The 27,661-nt window shown below is 53.1% G+C and overlaps 1 protein-coding gene across 1 annotated transcript; it reads left to right on the top strand.

Moving 5' to 3' along the window:
* Positions 1-151: 151 nt before the first annotated feature.
* FZR1 (fizzy and cell division cycle 20 related 1) lies at positions 152-27,661 on the top strand. The gene is made up of 14 exons (XM_064734262.1): positions 152-289; positions 13,886-14,025; positions 14,395-14,520; positions 14,747-14,810; positions 15,567-15,694; positions 16,107-16,189; positions 16,621-16,804; positions 17,001-17,066; positions 17,456-17,558; positions 19,367-19,551; positions 21,504-21,737; positions 22,313-22,417; positions 23,551-23,643; positions 24,680-27,661. Exons 2-14 carry the CDS (start codon positions 13,957-13,959, stop codon positions 24,719-24,721), a joined length of 1,482 nt encoding a protein of 493 aa, XP_064590332.1. The 5' UTR covers positions 152-289; positions 13,886-13,956; the 3' UTR covers positions 24,722-27,661.

The raw sequence follows: 27,661 nt of genomic DNA, 5'->3' as shown, positions 1-27,661 counted from the left end.
CAGTGTCTCAGCAGTGCGGGCCCGGTGCCCTCCCGGGACAGACACACAGACGCCGGGGCCGGCCATGACGTCATGTCCCGGCGGTGACGTCAGCGGGGCCGTTGCCATGGCGCCGCGCGCCGCCGCTTCCTGTGTGTGTTCGAAGCGGCGGGCGGGGCGCGCTCCCGTCGTGCCCCGCGCGGGGGCGGGGGCGGCCGCCATGTTGTGCAGCGGCGGGGCCGGCGGGTGCTGACGGAGGAGGCGGAGCTGGGCCGGGCCGGGCCGGCTGGTGGCACCGGCACCGGAGCAGGTACGGCCGGGACAGCGCCCGGGGCACGGTGCGGAGCATGGCACGGCACGGCGAGGCGGGGGGCCTGCGGCAGGCTTGGGCGCCGCACTTTCCCCCGGTGGCTCGGGCCTGTGGGCCGGGCCGGGCTGTGCGGAGGGGCCGGGCCGTGCCAGGCCGGGCGGGGCTGGGGCTGCCTTGCCTCCTTTAGTCCCTTTCTCCTTCCTTCTGTCCCTTGGCAGCCGGTGACCGAGCAGCCCCGCTTCTCCCTCCCCGCCCGTTGCGGCCGGGGATGGGCCCGGTCCGTGCCGGTTCCTGCGGGCCCAGGCGGGCTGTGCCCCGTCACAGCGGGGCCGGTGAGCCCCAACGCTCCGGTGTGTTTGGTAACGGGCATCCCGCACCTGCAGCCGGGGCCGGGCTGTGCAAAGCACCTGGGAGCTCGCGGTGTGAGCCCTTCGCTCCGTCCGTGTGTCCTCGCCCGCTGGGGAAAGACGCAAAAAACGGAGCCTGGACTAACTCTGGGTTCTTGATCAAGTTGATAACACAAACGGTAACAGAGATTTCAGTGGCGTGGAGCTGCCAAGCAGCAGCAGAAACTTCGGCCAGCAGTCTGTTGTTTACTACAGCTCGGTGGATGTGCCCCTGCCCACCCGATGGCTCTGGGGTCTGGGGGAGCTCGTTATCGCTGTGGGTTTCATCAGGGTGTTTGTAACCTGTTGGTGACATTTTGCACGTGGGATTTGTGTGCAGGATCAGCCTGAGCTGAGGGTCCTCAGGTGGTGAGAAGGTTCTGCTGGGGCAGGGAGGTTTTGTCAGGTCACATTGGCGTCACCTCGGGAAGGTGTTGGTTCATGGCATGGAGGATTGTTTTCTCTTGATTTGTAGCTCTCTTGAAGGCTTTGTGCTCATATTCTTGTGAGGTGCTGATTCGTCCTGCATGTATTTAATGATAACACCCCAGTATTTTGTGCTGAATGTTCCTCAGAGAGCAGTTGTGCTGTGTGCAACAAAGCCTCACTGCAGACTTCTAGAACCTGAAGGAGCCGACAAAAAAGATGGAGAGACTCTGTACAAGAGCCTGGAGGGACAGGAGAAGAGGGAATGGCTTCCCACTTACAGAAGGCAGGGTTAGATGGGAAATTGGGCAGGAATTGTTCCCTGGCAGGGTGGGCAGGCCCTGGCACAGGGTGCCCAGAGCAGCTGTGGCTGCCCCTGGATCCCTGGCAGTGCCCAAGGCCAGGCTGGGCAGGGCTGGGAGCAGCCTGGGACAGTGGGAGGTGTCCCTGCCATGGCAGGGATGGAATGAGATGAGGTTTAAGGTGCCTTCAAGCCCAAACCATTGTGGGATTCTGTAATCTCATGTTAGTCTGATTTTGGTTGTATTATTATAATACAGAAGCAGAGTTTTGTGGGGCTGTTGACTGAGGCTGTGATGTTTTGTAAATTCTGTGGTTTATGTTTGTAGTTTGTCCAGGGCACCGTTGCACCTTTAGTACTTTAGGTGTTCTGATGAAGCAGAGGTTTGGATGCCTGACCTTTCAGTGAAGCTCTGTGGACAGGGCTGCTGGGGAATTTTTAATCTTTGCTTATGGAGCACTGACTTCTCCTTTACTGGAAGCCTTACCAGAGCATGTATCTATAAAACTGCTGCTTTCGGCTGTCTTTACCCACTGGGAAGTACAAGATAATTGGACAACAGTCTTCTGTGGATTTTTTGAAGGAAAACTGAATGTTATTAAAGTCAGTAGCCATATCAAAAATGTGCTTAGACAGAGAATAGAAACTACTAAACTGAAGCAAACAAAAAGCCGTGAAGGTTCTGTAAGTTGTTATAAAATGCAGACTCTGTAGCCTTTTCTTGTCCTTTTTTCTGCTCATAAGTGAGTCTGGAGTGACTGACATGTAAAAATTTATTTAAAAACTTCCCTAAGATCCAAGTACTTCACTCTGTCCATCCCCACTTCCTTTTTATCAGCCCCCAGGTTCAGTCCTGTGCCCAGTGTTGTTTAACTCGTCCATCAGTGGTTGGATGAAGGGGTTGGTGCCTCCTGAGCTGCTGACAGAGCAGGAGCAGTGGCCAGTCCCCCCAAGCTGTGCAGCCCTGCAGAGGGGCCTGGACAGGCTGGAGGGCAGGGCAGGAAGGAGCTGTCAGAACTTCAGCAAGGGCAGGTGTAGGATCCTCACCGGGGGAGGAGTGACCCCAGTGCAGCTGGGGCTGAGCTGCTGGGGCAGCTGCAGAGAGCCCTGGGTGTGCTGTGAACTGCAGGCTGTTCCTGGGCAGCCATGTGTGCCAGGGCCAGGGAGATGCTGCTGTGCACTGGGAAGGGCAGTGCCAGGGAGCTGATCCTGCTGAGGCAAATCTGGAGTGCTGTGTCCAGTTCTGGACACGAGGGATGTGGAGTTCCTCCAGTGAATGCTGCAGAGATGCTGAAGGGACTGGGGCATCTCTCTCTTCAGGAAAGGCTCAGTGAGCTGTGTCTGTTCAGCCTTGAGGGGGACCTCAGCCCTCATCCTCTCTCAGTGCCTGCAGGGAGGGCTCAGGGCAGAGAGCAGGCTCTGCTCCGTGGGGCCCAGCAATGGCACAAGAGGAAGGGGCAGGAACTGATAGCCAGGAAATTCCACCTGAATTTGAGGAAGAACTTCCCTGTGCAGTGACTGAGCACTGGAACAGGCTGCCAGGGAAGGAGTGCAGTCTCCCTCACTGGAGATATTCCAGAAGTGTCTGGACACAATCCTGTGCCATGTGTTCAGGGATGACCCTGTTTAAGCAGGGAGGTGGGACCAGATGATCTCTGTGTTCCTTCCAACCTGTCCCACCCTGTGATTCCCTGTAACTCTGGGATATGCAGGGCAATGCTGGAGTCCCCATTCCTGCAGGGATTTACCAGACATGTGGATCTGGCACCTGGGCCATGGTTAGTGGTGGAGTTGGGCTCTGGTCTTAGATGGGCTTTTCCAGCCTAAATGATTCTTTGAATCTACACAGAATAATTAAATAAGTCAATGTCTTCTAGGTGATTACCAAAATAGGTGTCATTATATACTGGTTGAAAGCAGAACCTTTGTTTCTCCTGTCTGTCCAGTGACTTGTACAAAACATGTTTGTGTGGGGAAAACTGCCTCCAGGTGAGGTGGGAGCAGAAGTGCTGTGGCTTTAACTGGCCCTCTGGAGGCCAGCAACTACCAGAGCTCAGCTCCTGTATCCAAGGGGAGTTCTGGGGGCCAGGCAGTGTGGAGACAGCTGTGGGGTTTGATCGGGCCCTGCCTCATGGCACTGCCTATGTCCTGGACTGACATGAAATCTCAAAGCAGAACATTGTAAGATTTATACATGTCCTTTCCTTGGCAAGAAGTACCTTGGGGAAATCACACCCAGCCCTTTCCCCAGTGCAGGGAATGAGCCCCCAGCCCCTGCAGAAGGGATGGGGCTCTGGGCTGTGCTGCCTCAGCACAGGGGGACCAGCAGGAGCCTCTTCCATTGGCACATGGGAGCAGCAGAACTCGCTCAGCACTTGGTGTTTCTCAGGCCAGACCTGCTGGAGCTGAGCCTGCTCTTCACCCCAGCCCCTGCAGCATCCCCAGCCAGCACAGCCAGGGCTGCAGGTGCTGCTTCACCAGGTGCCTTGGCCAATTACTGCGTCTAAAACAGGAGTGTTCCTGCTGCTGCCTCCTGTTTGTTTTGCTTTTGTAGCAGATAAAGCTCTTTAAGGAGACTTCCTGTTAATTAGGGGCCTTTTGGCCCACGGGCAAGAGGTGCCATCGAAGTGACCCCGTGTGTTGTGCTTTGTTTCCCAGAGCAAGGCTTCCTGTGCTGCTGAGGGCTTCGTGCTGTATTTTGTATTCCCTGGGAACAAGTGTGTCCCTCTTATTTACAGAGCATCATGGTGAAAAGGTGAAATAATCACCACCTGCAAGCAATAAAAAAGAGGCTTAATAGTGGTGATTTTCTGAGAAATCCCCTGCTGAGTGCGTGGTTGTCATGTCTGCTTGGATGAGCTCTGCGCTGCCAAGAGACAATGGTAAGCTGCAGTGGGATGTGTATTGAATGAAAACGTCATTTATGAAGGTAAAATAGCAACCCTATAATTCTCCTGACTTATTAAAAACTGGCTGGGGCAAATTTGGAACCCCTCAGTGAGGGGCCTGGCTGCTGTATGGCTGCACTGGTGGGGCAGCTGCTGATTACTGTAGTTGCCATCACTTGTATTTGTGTTTTAGTTGAAAGGTTGAAAATAGCCTGGTCTGTGGAGTATAGACTTGACTATCATCTTCACTTTTTAATTTTCCTTTAGCTGTGGAAAAAAAAGGGATTTAGAAAAAAATATCTGTGCTGAAAGCAATGGTGATACCTGAGCATCATCTGGGTGAGGAGCAGCAAGAGTCATGTTCCTGGTGGGCTTTCTGGAGTGGCCTCTTCGAGGAGCACTTGCATTTAAGAGCAACTGTTGTGTATACAAAAATCCTGGTGAAAACCTCTTGGGTTTGTAATGGTGCATTGAGAAGATTTATTAGACATTAGGAAGAAATTGTTCCTTGTGAGGGTGGGCAGGCCCTGGCACAGGTGCCCAGAGCAGCTGGGGCTGCCCCTGGATCCCTGGCAGTGCCCAAGGCCAGGCTGGGCAGGGCTGGGAGCAGCCTGGGACAGTGGGAGGTGTCCCTGCCATGGCAGGGGGTGAAAGAAGATGAAATTTAAGGTGCCTTCAAGCCCAAACCATTCTGGGATTCTGTGATTAGTGCTGCCAGTGTTTATCTTTGCTAAAGGCCCTTCCAAAGACAGATTTTGCTGTTTCCTGAAGGTCTTACAACCCCGAGTTTCTGCTGGCTCGTGACAGTCCAGGCCACAGGCAGAGCTCTGTGTCATGAGCATTGCATCCTTGGCTCCTGCAGGCTTCCTGCATCCTCGGCCAGCAGAGTGCCCTAAATTTTTGTGGTGTGCTAGTCAGAGTTTCTCTGTCATTGTGGTGGGATTGTGCATCACTTTGGGATGGTGGAGGTGAAGCTTTACCTGAGCTTCTGAAGTTGTCATGGAGGGCCATGGGAAGCCTTGAAGCTTGTCTGTGAGTGCAGGTGGAGGTACAGAAGGTCAAATGTTTGTCACCTCTGATCTGGATTGCAGGTTGGGCCTGTGCCTGTGAGGAAGGGGGAATATTTTCTGTGAGGAAGGAGAGATGTTTTCTGCCGTGGGAAGTGAAGGGAGGCACGGATCACTGTGCATTTCACTTACATCTCCAGCTTCTGTACTTCTGTTCCAGACTGGGTGCCTGAGTGCAGGCAGGAGATGCAGTCAGTGTTCTGGCTCTGCCCTTGAACCCTCTGCTTTCAAATGAAGCTGCAGTTCAGTTTGTGTGTGTTGCTGGTCACTAAGGGTTGGTGCTTCTGGAGCAGGGGCACTGTAAGGCTGAGGGCAGTGAGTGCATAAAGGTGTTTGAGTGCCCAGGGCAGGAGGTGCTCAGCAAGATGCTTTGGAAAGGCAGAAAAACGTGGAATTTTGCAGGATCTTCAGTGAAGAGCAGTCATCTACATCCTATGCTCTGAAGAATGCTGCTGTGGTGTGATGGCTCTTGCCATGGTCCAGCATCCTGGATTTTGGTGGAGTGTTGCATCTTCAGGAGTGTGAGAGCTAATGGTGAAGATCCCATCTGATACCATAACACTGAGTAATTTTTACTTGTCATTAGTGTGATCTCTGTCATACAAAGCTGTGAATGTGCTTCTTTGATGAGGGCAAGGCAGTAAAAGTTGTAGTTTGTTTTGAAATAAAGCTGTAGCTGCTCCCATTGCATGGGGGTAAATGGCTGATTAAATAAATGCTTCTCACACTTTACCCTGGTAAATTTCTGGGTAACAAATTATATCCTTGTAACTTTAAAAAGCTAAATATTGGTAAAACACACAACTTTAACTTTTGGTGCTGTTGCTGATTTGGAAGGAGGCCAGTTCCTGCAAAGGTGTGCTTTGTTGGTGTAATGTTCCTGTGGGTTAAATGTGGACAAGCTCTGCCTGAGCTTGGCCAAGCACAGAGTATTTTTATTTTGCTCATTCCCTGAGGCTGTCCTGTGAAGCCTTGGCATGAATGCATTCCTGATAGTCTTGATTGTTACACAGCTTAAACCTATGGCCTGGCTTTTGTTGGTGGTGGTATTTTTTAACTCTTTTCCCTTACTGCTTGTTCGAAAGCCTGTAAAGGGATCTATAACTGGTAATAGTGTGCAGTACTCCAGGCTGAGGAGGAGGAGATGCCTTCTAAACCAGCCAGACCCATCAACCCTTTGGGGCCAAGTTAGGTTTTTTGTGTGACGTGGTCAGATCCTGGAGCTGGCATGAGGAGGCTGCCAGGGATAGAGGAACTGCCACTTCTGCTGCCAGCTGAGGGCTTTGCCTTACTGATTTGCAAGTACTGTGATTTGGTTTAGTCAAATCAAATGAAGATGAATATTTTGGATTTGGGGAAGCAGGACATCCAGGTTTGATTTTGAGCCTGCTGGTCATAACTCGGAGGACTAAGTACTTGTGTAGTTTTGTCCTTAGCAAATGATGGGGCTGTTCCAGAGAGCTTGGAAACATCCAGCCCCTGAGTAGTGATGTGTTTTTACCTTAAAACCTCTGCCATTTAATACAGGCCCAAAGAGCAGGCAGCATCTCTGGGTGTGGGTAGGCACCTGCTGACTATAAATTTGGGGTCTATTTAGGACTTACTAGTAAGAAAAGCTCCAGGCAACCTTTTTCAGACTTGAGATGGTTCAAAATAAAGCATCAACATAACATTGATGGTATTTAAGTTACCAAGGCATCCTTTACCCCTCCTCTTTGGCCCTGTGTAAATTAGGAAATATATTCAGTTTTACATCTACATTTACATCCTGTCTTTGGTATTCCAAGTCTCTCACTTTCATCAGCCCTTCTTGTGTTAAACACTTACCCACCCAAATACCTTCCAGAAGAGAAGGCAGACGAACAATTTCTGGAATAAAAAAGGGTCAGGAATCATCCAGCTCTTGAACTGCTTGAGCAGAGCATGTCTGAATTGACAGAACCAGTCTGAATTGACAGAACCAACCTGCATCTCTTACACCTCCCTCAGTGTGTGCTGGAGAATCCAAGCAGGTGCAGCCTGCCTCAAACCACAGAAATAATTTTGCAAAATTACTGCCCTTGTTTCCCTGCCAGGCCTGGTGTTCTGCATGCTGGCTTATTAAAAACATGCCATACCAAGAAAAAACACTTTTGTGTTTGAATGCATGAAGGTTGGGTCAATAAAAAGAACAAAAGGCACTTGTTCAGCACTGTAACTCTGCCTGTAAGTGTTGTTCTGAAGGTAATGAGCTGTGAGAGAATGCAGCCAATTCAGAGACAGGACAGAAGGTGCATGACAAACATAAAGTCAGAATACAGATTCTTGTCACGGAATCCAAACCCTTCCACCAAATCCCACCTTTCTTCTCCAAGCATAAACTGCAGAATTAGTGACAAAATGGTGTCTGAAGAATATGTAACACATGTAGCTCCTCAAGATCTTTTATTTCTTCAACTTAAAGGGAACTTCAAACCCACATATCATTGGCTTGCAGAATCATTCAGTTTGGAAAAGGCCTCTAACATAACTCAAGCATCCCCTCAGCACTGCCAAGGCCACCCCTAAGCCGGGTCCCCAAGTGCCACATGCACACAGCTGTTGAGTCCCTGCAGGGGTGGGGATTCCACCACTGCCCTGGCAGCCTGTGCCCGTGTTGGATCATGCTTTCCATGAAGAAATTCCTCCTGATGCCCCACCTAAACCTCCCCTAGCACAGCTTGAGGCTGTTCCCTGCTGTCCTGTCCCTTGTTCCCTGGGAGCAGCGCCTGACCCCACCTGGCTGCTCTCAGGGAGTTGTGGAGAGCAGGAAGGTCTCCCCTGAACCTCCTTTTTCTCCAGGCTGAGCTTCCCTTCAGCTGTTCCTGGTGCTGCAGCGCCTTCCCCAGCTCCATTCTTCTCCAGACATGCTCCATCCCTCTTGTGAGAGGCTCAGAACTGTCCCCAGGGTGTGAGTGGGGCCTCAGCAGTGCCCAGCACACGGGATGGTCACTGCCCTGCTCCTGCTGGCCACACTGTGCCTCATACCAGCCATGGATCATTGGCTCCGTGCCCGCCTGGGCACACACCAGCTCATGCCCAGCAGCTCTCACCCCAAGTCCTTCTGGCAAAGCCTTTTGTACCTGATGTGGGGGAAATGGACTCACTTCCCACGGACAGATTTAGAGACAGCAAGAGCATCCCACAAACCAGAGGTGCTGCTTGCTCCCTGGCCTTGTTAGTGGCACAGGTTTTAGGGTAAAAACATCTCACTGTTCAGGTGCTGAACCTTCACTGCTGTGTTCTGCCTCTGCAGTCTCTCTGTTGAACAATCTGTGCTGTGTTTCTCAGTGAAAGTTGTAGGTGAAATTTGGGCAGATGGGAACTGGAAAGCTTGATAGTCAAATGTGTTTCAGATGCAGAATTTAAAATGTCTCTTTGCTGTGTAACTGGATCTGGATCTCACGAATGCTGTGCTGAGCCATTTTGAGAGGACACTTCAAATGTGTGGTGTTCCCTGGCTGATCACGCTCCTCGTGTGGGTTCTGCAGGCTGAGCTCTCTTACTCATGGTGTTAAAACAACAACACCCCAAAAAAAGAAAAGGGGGGAGGGGGCATTTTGTTGAACTGTTTCATTTGAGACACACATTTGGTAGCTTGTGGGTCGGTGAGGGTGGTGGTAAGTAAACTTCATAACGAGGGACAGTGTTTGATATGGCATGCACTAATTTTTATTTTCTAAATCTGCTTTATTAATAGCATCACAGACTTTTCTAACTTTTCACTGCAATTATGTCGTCTCTGACTCTGCTTCGCTTGGTGGAAGCTGAGCTCTGTTAAATTTGGGAGCTTTCTCCAGTTTTGACGCTGAAAGAACATATGGGAGTAATGTGTTAAATTAAAAAAGAGAAAAGCTTGGGGGAGGAGGTGGTAGAGGTAAGCAGGTGTGATCAGAACCAGCTTGGCACTGTCTATTTCAGGGATGCTCCTGTAAAAGTGTTGGCATGCTTAATGTTAAGGAAGAAAAGCATTTTAGCATTTGTGAAAAGTCCAAGTTTTGGTACTGAAAAATGGCATAGCTCAAAGAACCACAGGATCTCCTGAGCTGGGAGGGACCCTCAGGGATCATTGATCCAGCCCTGTCCCTGCCCAGCCACCCCAACACCCCCACCCTGAGCACCCCTGGGAGCTCCTGCAGCTCTGGCAGCCTTGGCACCATTCCCTGGGCAGCCTGGGCAGTGCCCAGCAGCCTCGGGGGGCAGAACCTTGCCCTGAGCTCCATGCCAAGGCCTGGCACAGCTACAGCCCTTGCTGGGCTCCTGTCCCTGTGCCAGAGCAGAGCTCAGCCCCTGCCCCTGTGCCTGCCCTGGGGAGGAGCTGCAGCCCCCGAGGAGCCTCCCCTCAGTCTCCTGGGCTGCAGCTGAACCAGCCAAGTGCCCTCAGCTGCTCCTCAGCCCTTCCCCAGCTCCGTGTCCCTCCTCTGGGCACTCTCCAACAGCTCTGGGTCCTTCTGATCCCGTGGTGCCCAAAGTGCCCCCAGCACTGGAGCTGAGGCTGCCCCAGGGCAGAGCAGAGTGGGACAATCCCTCCCTGGGCCTGGTGCCCCCAGCACAGGGTGGCCCTTGGGGCTGCCAGGACCCAGCAGGGACTCAGATCCAACTTGCACTGACCAGGACCCCCAGGGCCCTTCCCAGGGCGCCGCTCTCCAGCCTCTCATCCCCAGTCTGTCCCTGCACCCAGGGCTGCCCCTTCCCTGGGCTGGATCCAACACTTGCCCTGTTAAACACCACACGGCTGGGGGTTGCCCACTCCTCACATTTGTCAGGGTCTCTCTGTGTGGCCTCTCTGCCCTTGAGAATGTCAGCACTTCCTCCCGAGCAAACCCACTCAGGACCTTCCAGTCCTGCCCCCAAGTCACCTACAAAGATATTTGAGAGAGCTGGCCCTAAGGTGGAGCCCTGTGGAACCCCAGTGGTCACCACCTTGATATCACCCCATTTCCTGTAACTTTGAGGTGCAGGGCCATCAGCTCTGCAGTGTGGAGTTTGTGTGCTTTGCCTTGTTTTCAAGCTTATTTCACAGAGTATTGTAAAAGTTCATCACATTTACCTGAACTGCAGCGTGTACTGCTGCACCCCTGGCAGCTTGGTGACTCACCCCAGTGTTTAACTGATAAGCCCTGGGCAGGTCTGTGGCACCTGGGGAGTGGGGCAGTCCTGAGTGGGGCAGTGCAGGGCTGTCCCTGAGTGGGGCAGTGCAGGGCTGTCCTGAGTGGGGCAGTGCAGGGCTGTCCCTGAGTGGGGCAGTGCAGGGCTGTCCCTGAGTGGGAGCAGTGCAGGGCTGTCCTGAGTGGGGCAGTGCAGGGCTGTCCCTGAGTGGGTCACTGTGCAGGGCTGTCCTGAGTGGGGCACTGTACAGGGCTGTCCTGAGTGAGTGGGGCAGTGCAGGGCTGTCCTGAGTGGGAGCAGTGCAGGGCTGTCCTGAGTGGAGCAGTGCAGGGCTGTCCTGAGTGGTGCAGTGCAGGGCTGTCCCTGAGTGGGGCAGTGCAGGGCTGTCCTGAGTGGGAGCAGTGCAGGGCTGTCCTGAGTGAGTGGGGCAGTGCAGGGCTGTCCTGAGTGGGTCACTGTGCAGGGCTGTCCCTGAATGGGGCAGTGCAGGGCTGTCCTGAGTGGGAGCAGTGCAGGGCTGTCCTGAGTGGGGCAGTGCAGGGCTGTCCCTGAGTGGGGCAGTGCAGGGCTGTCCCTGAGTGGGAGCAGTGCAGGGCTGTCCCTGAATGGGGCAGTGCAGGGCTGTCCTGAGTGGAGCAGTGCAGGGCTGTCCCTGAGTGGGGCAGTGCAGGGCTGTCCTGAGTGGGAGCAGTGCAGGGCTGTGCCTGAGTGAGTGGGGCAGTGCAGGGCTGTCCTGAGTGGGAGCAGTGCAGGGCTGTCCCTGAGTGGGGCAGTTCAGGGCTGTCCCTGAGTGGGAGCAGTGCAGGGCTGTCCCTGAATGGGGCAGTTCAGGGCTGTCCTGAGTGGAGCAGTGCAGGGCTGTCCCTGAGTGGGAGCAGTGCAGGGCTGTCCTGAGTGGGGCAGTGCAGGGCTGTCCCTGAGTGAGTGGGGCAGTGCAGGGCTGTCCTGAGTGGGACAGTGCAGGGCTGTCCCTGGGTGGGGCAGTGCAGGGCTGTCCTGAGTGGGGCAATGCAGGGCTGTCCTGAGAGAGTGGGGCAGTGCAGGGCTGTCCCTGAGTGGGGGCAGTGCAGGGCTGTCCCTGAGTGGGGCAGTGCAGGGCTGTCCCTGAGTGGGGCAGTGCAGGGCTGTCCCTGAGTGGGGCAGTGCAGGGCTGTCCCTGAGTGGGAGCAGTGCAGGGCTGTCCCTGAGTGGGGCAGTGCAGGGCTGTCCTGAGTGGGAGCAGTGCAGGGCTGTCCCTGAGTGGGGCAGTGCAGGGCTGTCCTGAGTGGGAGCAGTGCAGGGCTGTGCCGAGTGAGTGGGGCAGTGCAGGGCTGTCCTGAGTGGGAGCAGTGCAGGGCTGTCCCTGAGTGGGGCAGTGCAGGGCTGTCCTGAGTGGGAGCAGTGCAGGGCTGTCCCTGAGTGGGGCAGTGCAGGGCTGTCCTGAGTGAGTGGGAGCAGTGCAGGGCTGTCCTGAGTGGGAGCAGTGCAGGGCTGTGCCTGAGTGAGTGGGGCAGTGCAGGGCTGTCCTGAGTGGGACAGTGCAGGGCTGTCCCTGGGTGGGGCAGTGCAGGGCTGTCCTGAGTGGGGCAGTGCAGGGCTGTCCTGAGAGAGTGGGGCAGTGCAGGGCTGTCCCTGAGTGAGTGGGGCAGTGCAGGGCTGTCCTGAGTGAGTGGGAGCAGTGCAGGGCTGTCCTGAGTGGGGCAGTGCAGGGCTGTCCCTGAGTGGGGCAGTGCAGGGCTGTCCCTGAGTGGGGCAGTGCAGGGCTGTCCTGAGTGGGGCAGTGCAGGGCTGTCCCTGAGTGGGTCACTGTGCAGCGCTGTCCCTGAGTGGGAGCAGTGCAGGGCTGTCCCTGAGTGGGGCACTGCAGGGCTGTCCCTGAGTGGGGCAGTGCAGCGCTGTCCCTGAGTGGGGCAGTGCAGGGCTGTCCCCGAGTGGAGCAGTGCAGGGCTGTCCTGAGTGGGGCAATGCAGGGCTGTCCCTGGGTGGGGCAGTGCAGGGCTGTCCTGAGTGAGTGGGGCAGTGCAGGGCTGTCCCTGGGTGGGGCAATGCAGGGCTGTCCCTGAGTGGGTCACTGTGCAGGGCTGTCCCTGCGTGGGGCAGTGCAGGGCTGTCCCTGAGTGGGTCACTGTGCAGGGCTGTCCTGAGTGGGGCAGTGCAGGGCTGTTCTGAGTGGGTCACTGTGCAGCGCTGTCCCTGAATGGGGCAGTGCAGGGCTGTCCCTGAGTGGGGCACTGTGCAGCTCCTCCCAGCCCAGCTTTGTGTGCAGTTGCCTCGGGGATTTTACCACAAGTTTATATCTCGAGGCGCCTCCATTTGTGCAGCTGGGACTCTGGCCAGGTGCCATAAATGTTTATGCAATAACAGGAATGAAAATCCTTTTTTGTTCTGCACAGCCTCCAGATACCTGTGTGTTGTGGGAATTTGCTTATGTGTTAGGTGTACCTTTGCCTTTGGATATGTTTATCTTGGGTTGAAAGACCAACTTGATGTCTCCTCTGGTGTTTTGTGCCCATGTCAGCTGTGGATAGGGCACACAAGGTGTGTGATGGGTAAGGCTGGACCCTGGGGGTGCTGCTCTCTGCCCTTGGGGCTTGGCAAGGGTTGTGACTGTGTATTCTCACACAAGTGTCAGCTCATCAATTTTTTATTGATGCACATGTTAATTTACCTGGCAAATCTCAGCTATGAAGCAGTCCTGTCCTAAAATATATGCTTAAAATATGTGCTTAAATGATGTTAATGTTGCTTCTAGACTGTATAGCTGTATGAGTGAGCAAGCTTTGTGCCAGCCACGAGGAGGATTTGGGATAGTGCAGACATCAGACATGGAATGTTCACTGGGACTACTAGATCCCTAGTGTGCCTAGTGTGTTCCTCCAGTGGGTGGTGTTAAAAGTCTGCAGTACTTCTGACATGGCTAAAAGCATCCCACCTCCAGCACTGCTCCTGTGTCCCTGACCTGAGCAGTGGGATTACAGAATCCCACTGGAAATTACCTTAAAGCCCATCTCATTCCACCCCCTGCCATGGGCAGGAACACCTTCAGTACACCAGGTTGCTCCAAGCCCATCCAACCTGGCCTTGAACACTGTTATGAATGGGACAGCCACACCTCTCTGTGCAGCTGGTGCCAGTGCCTGGACAGGACAGGCTGCAGGTTCCTGGAATCTTCATGCCCCTGTTGTGAAGGATTGCCAAACTCTGCTGCAGGGCCCAGGGCAGTCCCTGCTCCAGGTGGGGTGAGGTCCTGTCAGACACAAAATACTGGCTGCCTGCATTCTTCAGTGTCACACAAGTTTGGCACCAATGCTCTGAATAGGAAAAGTGGTCTCAAGTTTAAAGAACAGGCTTAGGAGACTTTGGAGAGGCTGTTTCAGCAGGGAGGAGTGTAACATTTTGTTGTTCTCTCCTGTCTGTTGCAGCACACTAGTTACTGCTTGGACTTCACAAACAGAAATTCCTGAGCCGGCTGATCTCTGCAGCCATTCCCACCATGGATCAGGACTATGAGAGACGTCTCCTACGGCAAATCAACATACAGAACGAGAACACAATGCCTTGTGTGAGTACACATGGGCTCAGGCTCACTGTTATGTTGTCTGTCTCACTTGTTACTGTTTTCCTGGAGCTTTTGAAAGACCTGGCACCTTCTCAAAGCAAACCACAGTCTTTTGTTGGGTTGTGAGCAGGTGTGAACTCCTCAGCTGTTCTATGAATACCCAAATAGCTTCACTTTAAGAGAGCTTTTGAATACATGACCTCAGTTCAGGTTGCAAAAAGGGGTGAAGCTGTTTTTGTGGAGTTCAGTAATACCTTTTTCATACATAACCTCAACAACTACAGGTGTAACATAAAAAATTGAGGCCTAACAAACTAACCAACTCTGGGGCTTGACAAGGGTAAGATCAGTGTCTTTTTTTCTTTAATTCAGGTAGCAGAGATAAGAAGAACCTTGACACCTTCCAATTCTCCAATGTCTTCTCCTAGTAAGCATGGTGACAGATTCATTCCCTCAAGAGCTGGGGCCAACTGGAGCATCAACTTCCACAGAATAAATGTAAGTTTTGCTCCCTTCTCCTACAGCTCAGCCTTGGAACCAAGGGAGTGGTACCTTTTGTTTTGGCTGACATGATTGCTCTGCTTCCCTTCTGCACCATGCTCTTCTGCTGCCCCAGCAGAGTTCCACTGAGTGTGTGCCTCAAACCCCATGCTCCCTGCAGTTGCTATTTCACCATATATACCCTCAGGTTTCTCTATGGTGATGGCATGTTTCTCCATTTCAGGAAAATGAAAAATCACCAAGCCAAAACAGAAAAGCAAAGGATGCTACATCAGACACTGGCAAAGGTGAGATCACCCTTCTACTGCTTGGCAGTGCCCAGAGCTCTGAGTGCAAACTGCTGGGGAGGTTAAGGCCATACTGGCACTCTCATGCTTATGCCAAAACTCATGCTGGTGTTTTGGGAAATGCCCACATCATCAGTGAGTACCAGCACACTGCTTTTGATGGGTGTCTGGATGCAAGAGGCTGAGTCTATGCCTTGGTTTATTGTGTCATGAAATGACTTTCCTGATGGAGTGGAAGGAGGTGAAACTTGCTACTAATCTTGATTCTAAATGAGGGCCCCAGGCTTATTAAGAGACTCTGTGAGAGTACAAGTTGTAGAATCCCAGACTGGTTTGGGTTGGAAGGGACCTTAAAGCCTCTCTCCTTCCACCCCCTGCCATGGCAGGGACACCTCCCACTGTCCCAGGTGCTCCAAGCCCTGCCCAGCCTGGCCTTGGGCACTGCCAGGGATCCAGGGGCAGCCCCAGCTGCTCTGGGCACCTGTGCCAGGGCCTGCCACCCTGCCAGGGAACAATTCCTGCCCAATATCCCATGCATCCCTGCCCTCTGGCAGTGGGAAACAATTCCCCCTTGTCCTGTCCCTCCAGGTCCTGTCCCAAGTCTCTCTCCAGCTCTCCTGGAGCTCCTTTAGGCACTGGAAGGAGCTCTAAGGTCTCCCTGGAGCCTTCCCTTCTCCAGGTCAGGCACACATGATCCTGATACTCCCTGCTATTCCTGCTCTGAGCTCTCTGCTCTGTGCCTGTTTGGGTTTACAGATGGCCTTGCCTACTCTGCCTTGCTGAAGAATGAACTCCTGGGAGCAGGGATTGAGAAGGTGCAGGACCCCCAGACAGAGGACAGGAGGCTGCAGCCATCCACCCCAGAGAAGAAATCTCTCTTCACTGTGAGTTGGTTACTTGCATTAGCACCAGTGGGGGTTGTGTGTGGCGCACAGGAACAGAGCACAGGGCTCTGCCAGGCTGCTCGTGCAGTGAGTTGGTGTTGGGGCTTGGCTGAGATAAACTGTTGAGAGCAAATGTGGTGGCCTGCAAAGGGAGCCTGAGTGTGCAGCAAGCAGTGTGCTTCCTGTGTTTGTGCTGGCAGGAGAGCTGTGTGAGCCAGGCTTTTGGGCAGCGTGGTGAGTGGCCAAATCAGGCTTTTGGACTTGGAGTGTTGCTGAGGGGTTTTGTATGGTTTTGGAGCACATGGGAAAGGAAAAACTGGGTGTTGGAATTAGCTTGGCACCAGTGCATGTTGGGAGTGATGCCCCAGGCCTCTGGCATAGCAGGGTCCTCACGAGGTGTTTCTTTATGCAGTACTCACTCAGCACAAAACGCTCCAGCCCGGATGATGGCAACGAGGTCTCACCCTATTCCCTGTCTCCTGTCAGCAACAAAAGGTAACACTGATCCTCTGCAAACTAAAAGAAGGGAAGGGCTGGGATAGAGGGGACAGAGGGTTCAGTGAGGTTCTCAGGACTTCTGCCTAAAGCTCTAAAATAAATGTGAATTTGGTTTGGAAATCTGGAGAGATAGTAAATAAAACAGTCAAGTTCTGAGAATGTCTTCAGGTGCCCACCCTGTCTATGTGTTTGGCATGTCTTGGTCAGCTCTCAGTAATCAGTTTACCTTTCTGCTTCATAGCTCCTTTGTAGGAGCAGAACCTAATTCCTTCCAGTCTTGCTACTGAAAAAGGGTTGTGCAGCCTTTTTGTGTCTGCATTTCTATAGAAACTTCAGTGTGCTCTATAAAGAGTGTCTGCACCTGTGCCTCCCATCTGCTGTGATGTGCAGATTCCTGTAGTTGTTTTTTTATCTGTTTTTGTAAACAGTCAGAAGCTGCTAAGATCACCTCGAAAACCAACTCGGAAAATCTCCAAGATTCCTTTCAAAGTGCTGGATGCCCCAGAGCTGCAGGATGACTTCTACCTGAACCTGGTGGACTGGTCCTCTCTTAACGTCCTCAGCGTTGGCCTTGGGACTTGTGTTTACCTGTGGAGTGCTTGTACGAGTCAGGTAATGGTCATGAGTGTCTGCAGATTGAATTGCCCCTTGATGTAGGGTTTTTCCAGGGTTTTTCCACATTCAGGGCTGTGGAATGTGCTGTGTGAGGGCTTCAGCACTTGTCACACTCTATCCCGAGCACAGCTGTGGTTTGTGGGACAGCCAGTGTGACAAAGCCACGTTCCTTACCCCGTTCCTCTCTCTGAAGGTGACGCGGCTGTGCGACCTCTCTGTGGAAGGCGATTCCGTGACCTCCGTGGGCTGGTCAGAGCGGGTCAGTATGACACTGTCACCAGGGACAGCTGACACATGGGGCACATAGGCATTGTCACCATAGCTGGAGTTAGCTCCCTGAGCTGGTTTTTCTCTGCTAAAAGGGAGGGGATGGAGAGCAGCCTCTTGTGTCTTGAGGTTCTCCAGGCGTTGCTAAGAGGAGTGGGAGGGAGAAGGAGCCAGTTTGCTTCTTCAGCTCTTGACAATAAAATGTTACAATAAATATATTCCAGACAGGCTGCTTGGGCCTCTCAGTAGGGAAAAACATGTCAAATGGAAGAACTCTGGATGCTTTCCATCTTGTGGGATTTATGTCAAGTCTTCTCCTCAACTTTCAGTTTTCTGCCTGTGCTTCCTGGCTGTGCTGATCCTGGCTCTCTGTTTGTGCAGGGAAACTTGGTGGCCGTTGGCACTCACAAGGGCTTTGTACAGATCTGGGATGCAGCTGCAGGAAAGAAGCTCTCCATGCTGGAGGGACACACAGCCAGAGTTGGTAAGGAGTGGGGAAGCAGAGGGTTCTGAGGGGTCACTTCTTCCTGATGGAGCTTTGTTATCCAGGCATCTGCTGGAAATAGAGAACTCAGAGTACCAGGATTGATATTTATCCCCTGTTGTCCTCTTGAGCAGGTTCAAAGTAATATCTCATAACTGGTGTTCTGATCTCGGTGTGATGGTGGTTGGGTGTTGCAGCAGGTGTTTCCTCCTTGCTTGAGGCTTTTTGGGTTTGGTTACAACATCTTTTCACTGCTGCTGGCTTCCAGTTTCAGCTCTGCTGGCAGCTTCACACTGAGATTTCCAGTTCCCTTTTTTGGAGGGCTGTTTTTTTCTGCTCAGAGATGTTGTGAATCTAAGCTCTGGGGCGAGATTTGGGAAATCCATGCACATTCCAAGATGTTTCTGTGCTTTACTGCACTGTGAAGTGAGGTTGATAATACCTGCAGTCAGTTTGTTCAGGGAACCTCTATTTGTGCCCTGATCTTAGGACTCCAGAGAGTGGATGTGAGGGATGTCTGTAAGGAGTGCTTTGAGGTTTGTTAGGGTTTTTTTTTTAACCCTGGCAGCTCTGATGGCTGCATTTTGCTTACCAACTGCTGCAGGACTGGAAAGGTTGGACTTGATAATGTGGCCAGCAGGACCAGGGCAGTGACCATCCCTCTGTGCTGAGCCCTGCTGAGGTCCCCCATTGAATCCTGGAGTCAGTTTTAGATCTCTCACAACAAGAAAGACTTTGAGGGGCCTGGAGCATGTCCATAGAAGGGAACAGAGCTGGGGAAGAGACTGAAGCACCAGAAGCAACTGAGGGAGCTGGAGGGGCTCAATATGGAGAAGAGGAGGCTCAGGGGGACCTTGTGGCTCTGCACAGCTCCTGACAGGAGGGTGGAGCCAGGTGGGGGTTGGGCTGTGCTCGCAGGGATGAGAGGGTGTGCCCTCAACGTGTGCTAGAGGAGGTTAAGATTAGATATTGGGAACATTTCTTCGCAGAAAGGGTTACAAATCATGGGAACTGGCTGCCTCAGGCAGTGGTGAAGTCATCATGCCTGAAAAGTGTTTAAAAGTCATGGGGATGTGACACTCAAGGACATGGTTTGGTGGTGAATGTGGCGCTGGTGTGTCACAGATATCTTTTATGGAAAATCCTTTCCATAGGATTTTTCCTTCTGGCAAGTTGGGAGGCCTCAGGAACAAAATGCAAACGATGATTATCTGCTGCTGTGGAATGCAACAGGTGCATCTGTGATTGGGCCATGTTAGATGTTTGTAATTAATGGCCAATCACAGTCAGCTGGCTCGGACAGAGAGCCGAGCAACAAACCTTTGTTTTCATTCTTTGCTATTCTATTCTTAGCCAGCCTTCTGATGAAATCCTTTCTTCTATTCTTTTAGTATAGTTTTAATGTAATATATATCATAAAAAAATAAATCAAGTTGGATATGCAATATGGTTTACTGGGCACGATGGGATTAAGTCAAAGGTTGGACTCGATCTTAAAGGTCCCCTGTCCCAACCAAAAATGTCATGGTTTAGCCTTGACACAAAGCCAGTGCCCCCATGAGAATACCCTCTCCCTGGTGTCTGCTGTGAGATGTGACCAGGAATAAGCAAAGCAGGCTCCTGCTTAGAAATAAAGAAAACTTTATCAACTTCTGAAACATGGAGTCAGATCCTCATCTCTTCCCTCATCCAAGAGCCCCTGTGAGCACTGTCACAGTGCTGAGTTGAGGGCTGGACTTGGTGACCTCAGAGGTGTTCTGCAGCCTCAGTGGCTCCTGGGGCACCTCTGAGGCTCTGTGCTGGTGCAGGTGCCCTGGCGTGGAACGCGGACCAGCTGTCGTCCGGGAGCCGGGACAGGATGATCCTGCAGCGCGACATCCGCACGCCGCCCCTGCAGTCGGAGCGCCGCCTCCAGGGACACAGGCAGGAGGTCTGTGGGCTCAAATGGTCCACGGACCACCAGCTCCTGGCCTCTGGAGGCAACGATAATAAGGTACATTCCTTCCAGGGGAATTGGAATAGGAATCCCAATATTACCAGTTAGATGGTGCCTGGGCCAGTTCTGACCCTCACTGCTGGGCCAAAGGCAGCACTGTAGTGTAATTCACCCCAGAGATACCTTGGCTGCTGGGGATTGCAGCAGGGCACTGAACAAGTCCAGGCTTGTCAGGGACTCCGTTTACCTCAGGAGAGAGAGCTTCTGGCGATGGTGAAGAGAAAAGGAGAGGATTCTGCTGGAGGGTTGAATGTCCAGATGTTTATTCCATGGTTACAGAGGTCTGAACCGGGGCAACTGCTCCACCAGAATCGAGGCCGCATGGTCTCATTAACCTTTTAAGCTCGGGGACAGGGGAAGGGGAGGGGACAGGTGAGCTACCAACCAGGTGAAGGGGCAGGGTCTCAAGGGACCAGGGACACCTATATGGGCCAATGTCCCCCAGGCCTGAGGAGCATCCTTTGAAATCGACCAACCACACAACGCCTTGCTGGTATGTTAGCCTGATTGACAGGGCACACTCAGCAAGGGGCGAGGGGGAAGGGAGAAGGGAATATTGGCACACCTGAGAAAGGGACCCGGAAGCTAAAAACACACCACAACACAGGGGGTCATGGGAAATGTCACATCCCCTTCTTTCTAGGGTGAGGGGAAATGTTGTCAGGTTGGGCATTATTATATCATTGGAGGTGTTCAAGGCCAGGCTGGACAGGATGTGCAGCAACCTGGTCTAGTTGAAGGTGTTCCTACCCATTGCAGGGGATGGAACTAGATGGGCTTTGATGTCCCCTCCAATCCCAACCATTGTATGGTTCTATGCTTAAGGAAAAATTTCTTTGCTGAAAGAGTGGTTAAGCGCTGGAACAGGCTGCCCAGAGCAGTGGGGGAGTTGCCATTCCTGGAAGTGTTAAAAAAACAAGTGGATATGCAATATGGTTTACTGGGCATGATGGGATTAGGTCAAAGGTTGGACTCGATCTTAAAGGTCTTTTCCAACCTTAATGGTTCAGTGATTCTTTAAGGATGTTTGGCCTCTCTGAAAAGGACTTTTGTTTTGGTTGTTGGACCATGACCAAACATAAATCATGCTAGGCTTCTACTCAGTCTTCTCTTCCTAATAAAATGAGAAAGGCAAGTTTAATTTTGTTTCTGTATTTAGCTAATTAAATCTCTAGTTTGGCTCAGGGGGTTGAGTTCAACAAAGCCACTGCTAAGCTGCCCTTCCTGGCTTTGTTTGGTAGTGTATGGTCACGTTTGTTGCAGTAATGTTTGTATGCACAGGAAGCTGAGGTAGAGCTCTGTGAGTTCTCGTACCTGGAGCACAGGCTTGCAGCTCACTGAGCACCATATGGGAGAAGCATCTGTCACAAAAAAGCAGGTTCCAAGCCCTTTGGAGCGGGTTGCTAGGTAGGGAATGTGCCCAGTGCCTGTGTGACAGCATGGTTGGACCGAGTTCCTCCTGCTCAGAATAACTCCTAATGAGCTGAGCAGATTTCTGGATGTGTTCTGGAATGATACAGCCAGAAAGACAACAGCAGGGTCTGAGGCCCCCTTCAGTGTCACTGCTTCTTTAGATTTATTCCCTTATCTTAGGGCCTGTTCCTGCCACATGGCCTGGGGGTAGGACACTCCTCAGCTGAGTGTGGTGTCAGGGTGGGTGTGACTGCCCCATCCCTGGAAGTGTTCAAGGCCAGGTCGGATGGGGCTGAGAGCAGCCTGGTCTATAAAGGGTGTCTCTGCCCTTGGCAGGGATTTGAACTAAATGAGCTTGAACCAACCCAAGCCATTCCATGATTCTGTGAAGTGCAGAGTGGAGCAGTGCATGTCTGAGCAGAGCTATGGGAAATCAGCTTGTTGCCCAGCTGGCCTCGTCAGTCCCACTGTGCCTCGTGGGTGTAGTGGACAAAGGACTGAGGCACAGGTTTGATCATGTCTCTTCTCTCTGCCAGCTCCTTGTCTGGAATCACTCCAGCCTGAGTCCTGTCCAGCAGTACACAGAGCACCTGGCAGCAGTCAAGGCCATTGCCTGGTCCCCACACCAGCACGGGCTGCTGGCCTCAGGGGGAGGCACGGCCGACCGCTGCATCCGCTTCTGGAACACGCTGACAGGGCAGCCCCTGCAGTGCATCGACACCGGCTCCCAGGTGTGCAACCTGGCCTGGTCCAAACACGCCAATGAGCTGGTGAGTCCTTCCCTGTGCTGGGGAGCGTGGGCAGCATGAGCCAGGTGTGCCCAGGTGGGCAAGGAGGCCAAGGGAATCCTGGTTTGTACCAACCAGGGTGCGGCCAGCAGGACCAGGGCAGTGACTGCCTCCCTGTTCTGGGCACTGCTGAGGCACCTCAGGTGCTGGGGTCAGTTTTGGACCCCTCACAACAAGAAAGACAGTGAGGGGCTGGAGCATGTCCGGAGAAGGGAACAGAGCTGGGGAAGGGGCTATTGGAGCACAAGGCTATTGAGGGGCAGCTATGGGGATCCAGCCTGGAAAGAAAGAGACTCAGGGGGCACCTTCTCTTCCTCTGACAGGAGGGTGGAGCCAGGTGGAATTCAGGCTCTTCTTCCAGGTAACAAGCACAAGAGGAAATGGCCTCAAGTTGCACCAGGGGAGGTTTAAATTTCTTCATGGTGGTCAGGCACTGGAATGGGCTGCCCAGAGCAGTGGTGTAGTCTGTAGACTGTTGGACTCGATGATCTTGGAGGTCTTTTCTAACCTTAACAATTGCATGATTGTATGATTCATGTTCCCCTCTCCCCTTTCAGGTGAGCACCCATGGATACTCCCAGAACCAGATCCTCGTCTGGAAATACCCCTCGCTAACTCAAGTAGCAAAGCTCACAGGGCACTCTTACCGAGTCCTGTACCTGGTGAGTGATGGCCGTGGCTCCAGCTGCTCTCCTGGCTGGAGGTGTGCCCAGCTGGCACCCAAAGCAGCAGTGCCAGTGGCACCATAAGCTGCCTGGGCGGGAATGTGAACGCTCCCCATGAGCAGTGCAAAACTCTGACACATTTCTGTGCCTGCAAGGGACACTTGGATTTGCTGCTATGGAAATGTGAGGCTTTGTTAATGATAGTAAAGCCTGCCAAATTCTCCTGAGGAAACATCTGAGTTTTCTTCTAAGAAAACTTCTGAGCCTGGAGAAGGCTCCAGGGAGACCTTCCAGTGCCTCAGAGGCTCCAGGAGAGCTGTAGAGGGACTTTGGAAAAAGATCTGGAATAGCAGACAAGGGGGAATGGCTTCAGACTCCCACAGGGCAGGGTTAGATAGGATATTGGGAAGAAGTTCTTCCTGTGAGGATGGGAAGGCCCTGGCACAGATTGCCCAGAGCAGCTGTGGCTGCCCCTGGATCCCTGGCAGTGCCCAAGGCCAGGCTGGACAGGGCTTGGAGCAGCCTGGGACAGTGGGAGGGAGCAGAATGAGGTGTGCTTTAAGGTCCCTTCCAACCCAAAGCATTCTGGGATTCTGTGATTTTATGAAACACAAGCTTCTCTCCTTGCTCCCAGAAGACTCTCACACCTCTTCACTGATCACTGCTGCCCAGGGAATTAAGCATTTGTTGTGGGTAATCCTGATCCATCTCATATCTGCTGTACTGTTACATGCGTGTCAGCAGTTCATGGTGGAGCTGACAAATGCTGATAATGTTTTGGGAGGTAGATCCCAATGTATGCAACCAATACAGCCAGAAAATCCAGTCATATCATCTTCCTGCCTTCAGGCAGGTTGATAATCCTGGCAGGAACAGCCTCAGTTACACATGGCTTGGATTTCTTAGCACAAATATTCTTTCCACAACACTCCCCCTATGGGTTCCACAGCTGCACCATAAGGTGCCAGGGCCCAAATTGCCCCTGAGGCTGCTGAGGCACCTGGAAGTGGAGGTAGCTGGCTTCTACCACCAGTAGGAAGGACAATTAAATCTCTCCTGCATTCCAACTAAGTCTTGTTTTCAAGCCTCTGAAATGTGACAGGTGCTAAAGGTTGTTGTCTTGTTCTTAGGCAATGTCCCCTGATGGGGAGGCCATTGTCACAGGAGCTGGAGACGAAACCTTACGCTTCTGGAACGTCTTCAGTAAAACTCGCTCGACAAAGGTAAGGCCAGGCATGGGGCAGCTGCCTGGGGCACCTCAGGCCACACTGGCTCTGCTCTGCTGCCTCCTCCCTGATCCCTTCCTGCAGATCAAGGGCTGGGGCAGTAAAGTATTCAGCTTTGCTGAGATTTAAGTAAAAGGTTGCCCTTTGTGCCCAAGGCTGGTGTGACACAACATCCCTCTCTAGGCTGGTCCAGGGCTGCTGAGCAGAGCAGAGCAGCTGAGCCCTCGGGTGACAGCAGGCTGGGAGAGCTGGGGGTGTCCTGCTGAAGAAGAGAAGGTTCCAGGGAGACCTTACAGCTCCTTCTAGTGCCTAAAGGGGCTCCAGGAGAGCTGGAGAGGGACTTGGGACAGGACCTGGAGGGACAGGACAAGGGGAAATGGCTTCCCAGTGCCAGAGGACAGGGTTAGATGGCATATTGGGAAAGAATTGTTCCCCACGAGGGTGGAGAGGCCCTGGCACAAGTTTCCCAGAGCAGCTGGGGCTGCCCCTGGATCCCTGGCAGTGTCCAAGGCCAGGCTGGACAGGGCTGGGAGCAAGCCATGGCAGAGGGTGGAAGGAGATGAACTTAAAGGCCCCTTGAGACCCAAACCATTCTGTGATTCCATGATTATCCCCTGCCTCTTTACAAAACTGCTTAAAATGGGGGTTTGGATGAAAATGGGATAATGGATTCTGCCAGTGACACCTTGGCCATCACCAAAAGCAGATTGTGTCTGATGCTCTGAGAGCTTTCTTGGATCCCTGGCAGAGGGATTTGGAGAAAGGGACTGGGGCAAGCTGGCATTGATCCTGGGGGTCCCCAGTTCTTGCCATCTCTGGGGTACAGCTGCCTGCAGCGCTCTGGGAATGGCACTCTGACCAGCTGTGCACATATAACCGTTTGGAAGAAACCCATGGGAATATTTATGGTGTTGGACTTTGATTTGTGAGCTAGAGTCATGCCCTGAGCTAGAGATACCAGGTTAAAAACAAACCAGCCCAGAAGCATGTGGAGTAACAGCTATTTACCCCCTGCTTTGTGTTCCCTTGTCAGGAGTCTGTATCTGTGCTCAACCTCTTCACCAGGATACGATAAACGCCCTCCCTGTGCCCCGGGAACCTACAGCCTGACATTCCAGGATCAGACCACTCCCTCGGCGTGCATGGACCTCCGGAGCCCAGCCAAGGGGAGGGAGAGCTGTGGGACTGCAGGAGGACCCAGCTCATTAAATATGTGCTTGTGACCCACAGGGCTGGGCAGTATTTGGGATGGGGTGGGGAGGGGAGGGAACTGCCAAAGGTTATTGGATTCATCCTTCATTAAGGGAAACGGGTACAAGGGCAATGTTAACCCTGCGTCCTCCGGCCGTCGGGATGGTGCTGGGCAGGACTCGTGTGACATGGACCATTGAGACTGGACCGAGGCCATGCCCCCTGCCATGGTGTGCCTCCTGCGAGAGAGGAGCCTGTCCTTGCTGCTGTGGGAAGGGGTTTGGCGTGCTGCTCTGTGTCCCAGAGTGCCATCTCTGGAGGCAGGAGCCAGCCAGGCTGCTCCGGTACAGCTGGTGCGAGGGGCACAGCTCCAGGCTGGGCATCTAAGGGCTTTGTTCATAGCCTGGCATCCCCATTCCAGGAAGAAACTGGAAAACTGCCTATTTTCCTTTTTTTCATTTTTTCCCCAGACAGGTACTGTAGTACTTGACATGATCATTCCATAAGACAGCTTGATTTTTTTGGGCATGCTTGACAGCTGCCTCTGAACAAATACACTTTGGGGCTCTAGACTTTGGAGGAGACTTGAAAAAGCTTCACCTCTAAGGGAGCAGATTCGGGAAGTTCTGCAGTTGCTGTTTCATCTTCTGGGCTGATCCTGGGAGTTACCAGAGAGCAGAAGCAAGGACTTTATAAAAAAAGAAACCCACTCAACCACCTGTGCATGTGGAGCTTCCTTTGGTGCTGTTGTGTGGATGCCTTGCTCTGGAGTCTCCATGAGGCCAAAAGCAGTTGGGATGTGTTTGAGAAAAAAAATAAATGCTAAAGATATGATTTTTGGGGTGAGCAGGGCCTCTTCTGGCTGGAAGAGAGGTTCTCCTGAATCAGGGCTGCAGCGTTGCTTTTTTGTTATCTCCAAGTCCCACACAGGGCCCTGCTGTTGAGTTTTGGTGTGTGGTTTGGGGTTTTTAGGTTGTGTGGGACGAGAGTTCTGGCTGGTGTTGGAGCCCATGGGGTGTATCACAAATGCTCTGTGTGTGTGTGTGTGGTGCTTTTAATTTAAGAGAAGCTGTCAGGCTGCACAGCCTGTTCCATCTGACCTGTGCCTGTGCCTGCCCAGGCCCTGCCTGCCTCCTGCCCCCTCCCAGCGTTGCTTCCTGTTCCCATGTGCAATTCCCTGGCTGTGTATATAGACCTGTCTTCTCCCTGTAGATTGCATAGGTAATGCTTTCCCTTGCTTTTTTTTCCCTTTGTTGTTTTGTCTGCTCTGCCTTCTTTCCCTAAAACCAGGTGGTAGGAATATGATTGTCTGTCCCCAGTCCCACCAGTATCCTTAGGGTGAGCCAAGGTGTGAGAAGGCCAGTACAGCCTGGACCACGTGTGCCACCACGCCCGTGCCTGTGTCACGCACACTGGGAGCCACTGGTGAGGAGCTGCTGCTGGGATCAGCCCCCTGGCAGTGCTGTGCCTGTGTCACGCACACTGGCAGTCACTGGTGAGGAGCTGCTGCTGGGAGCCCCCTGGCAGCTCCGAGGCCCACAGGCCCCTTTGTCATCTCACAGTCTCACTTGCCACCAAAACGAAATTACCATGGAGTTTCTGAAACACTGAGTGCAACTGCTTTAGTGTAGCTCTGGCCATGGGATGTGAGGCATGGTTTGAAGTCACCCCCGGGCCTGTCTTGTGTTGTTTGTTACACTTGTGGGCACTGTTCCACATCACCGTGGGTTGGGAGCACCCCAAAGCACCCAGGAGGTGTTAAATTAAGTTGGATCATTCAAGTGAGGAATGGGTTTGAAGTAAAGGGTCACCTGCAGGAAGAGATGGTGTGTTGTGGGTGTCATCACCTGGGGAAAGGGCCGTTCAGGGGGGCTGGGGAGGCTGGTGGCTGTGCTGTGGGTTTTCCTGTTGTGGATTGCCTTCTGCTAAATAGCACTGTGCACACCCCCAGGACACACTGCTTTTACTGCACCCTCTGCGAGGGTGGAGGTGCTTGGGCTGGGGGTGCACAGGAGGGTTCAGCCCGTTCTGGAGCAGGGCACCCAGCTGGGGTGTATGGTGAGTGTGGTGATGTTTGGGTTCCCCAGTGCCCTGGGACTCCACAGGAGTGGAATTGCCTCTCCCCCTGTGATGGGGGAACTTCCTCAAGAAGCTGGAGGGAGTGGCAGTGCTGTGGGGTGGGCAGTGCCAGCTGGGCACTGCAGCCACTGCCCAGTGCTCCCAGCTGCACAGCAGGGGTAGCTCCTCATTGCTCTGTCCCCCACTATTGTCCCTTCTTGCCAAGGACTCTCCCAAACTGCATCCTGTGTCTACACCTCACTTTTCTGTCTGCCTTGGGAGGAGGTTGGCTCGTGGTGGCTTCTCTTACTGCACTTGGCAGGGGGCTGGTGATTGCCAGGCCAGGGTTAGTGATTGCCAGCCAGGGCTGTTCTGTGGCCACACGGTTGGTGGCAGAGCATGGCAGGAACAGGCTGCTCACCCTGAGCTCGCTGTCAGCCCGGTACCGCCACCTTCTCTGCCTCGCTGCCAGGCAGGGGCTCCCAGTTGTATCCGTGTGCAGGTGGGTGTGTGCAGGTGTCTCAGGGTGTTGCTGTCACTGTCACCTGCTGCTCAAGAGAGAAGAGGGCAGAGCCGAGGTGATGTGTCGGTGTGTGTGATCCGTGGGCACTGGCTCGGGCACAGGGTCCTCCCAGAGCTGTGTGACAAAAGTCTGTGGCATCGTTGTATCCCAGGTGTCATGTGATGGAAAACAAACATGGAGCACGCTGTAACCTTCATGTAAAGCAATTGAACTGTCATTAAACAGGTTATGAATTTACTGGGA

Source organism: Zonotrichia leucophrys, chromosome 28, assembly GCF_028769735.1.
Source record: "Zonotrichia leucophrys gambelii isolate GWCS_2022_RI chromosome 28, RI_Zleu_2.0, whole genome shotgun sequence".
NCBI classification, from domain to species: domain Eukaryota; kingdom Metazoa; phylum Chordata; class Aves; order Passeriformes; family Passerellidae; genus Zonotrichia; species Zonotrichia leucophrys.
Note: the sequence above shows the minus strand (reverse complement) of the source record. Positions and strands in the feature narration are given on the sequence as shown.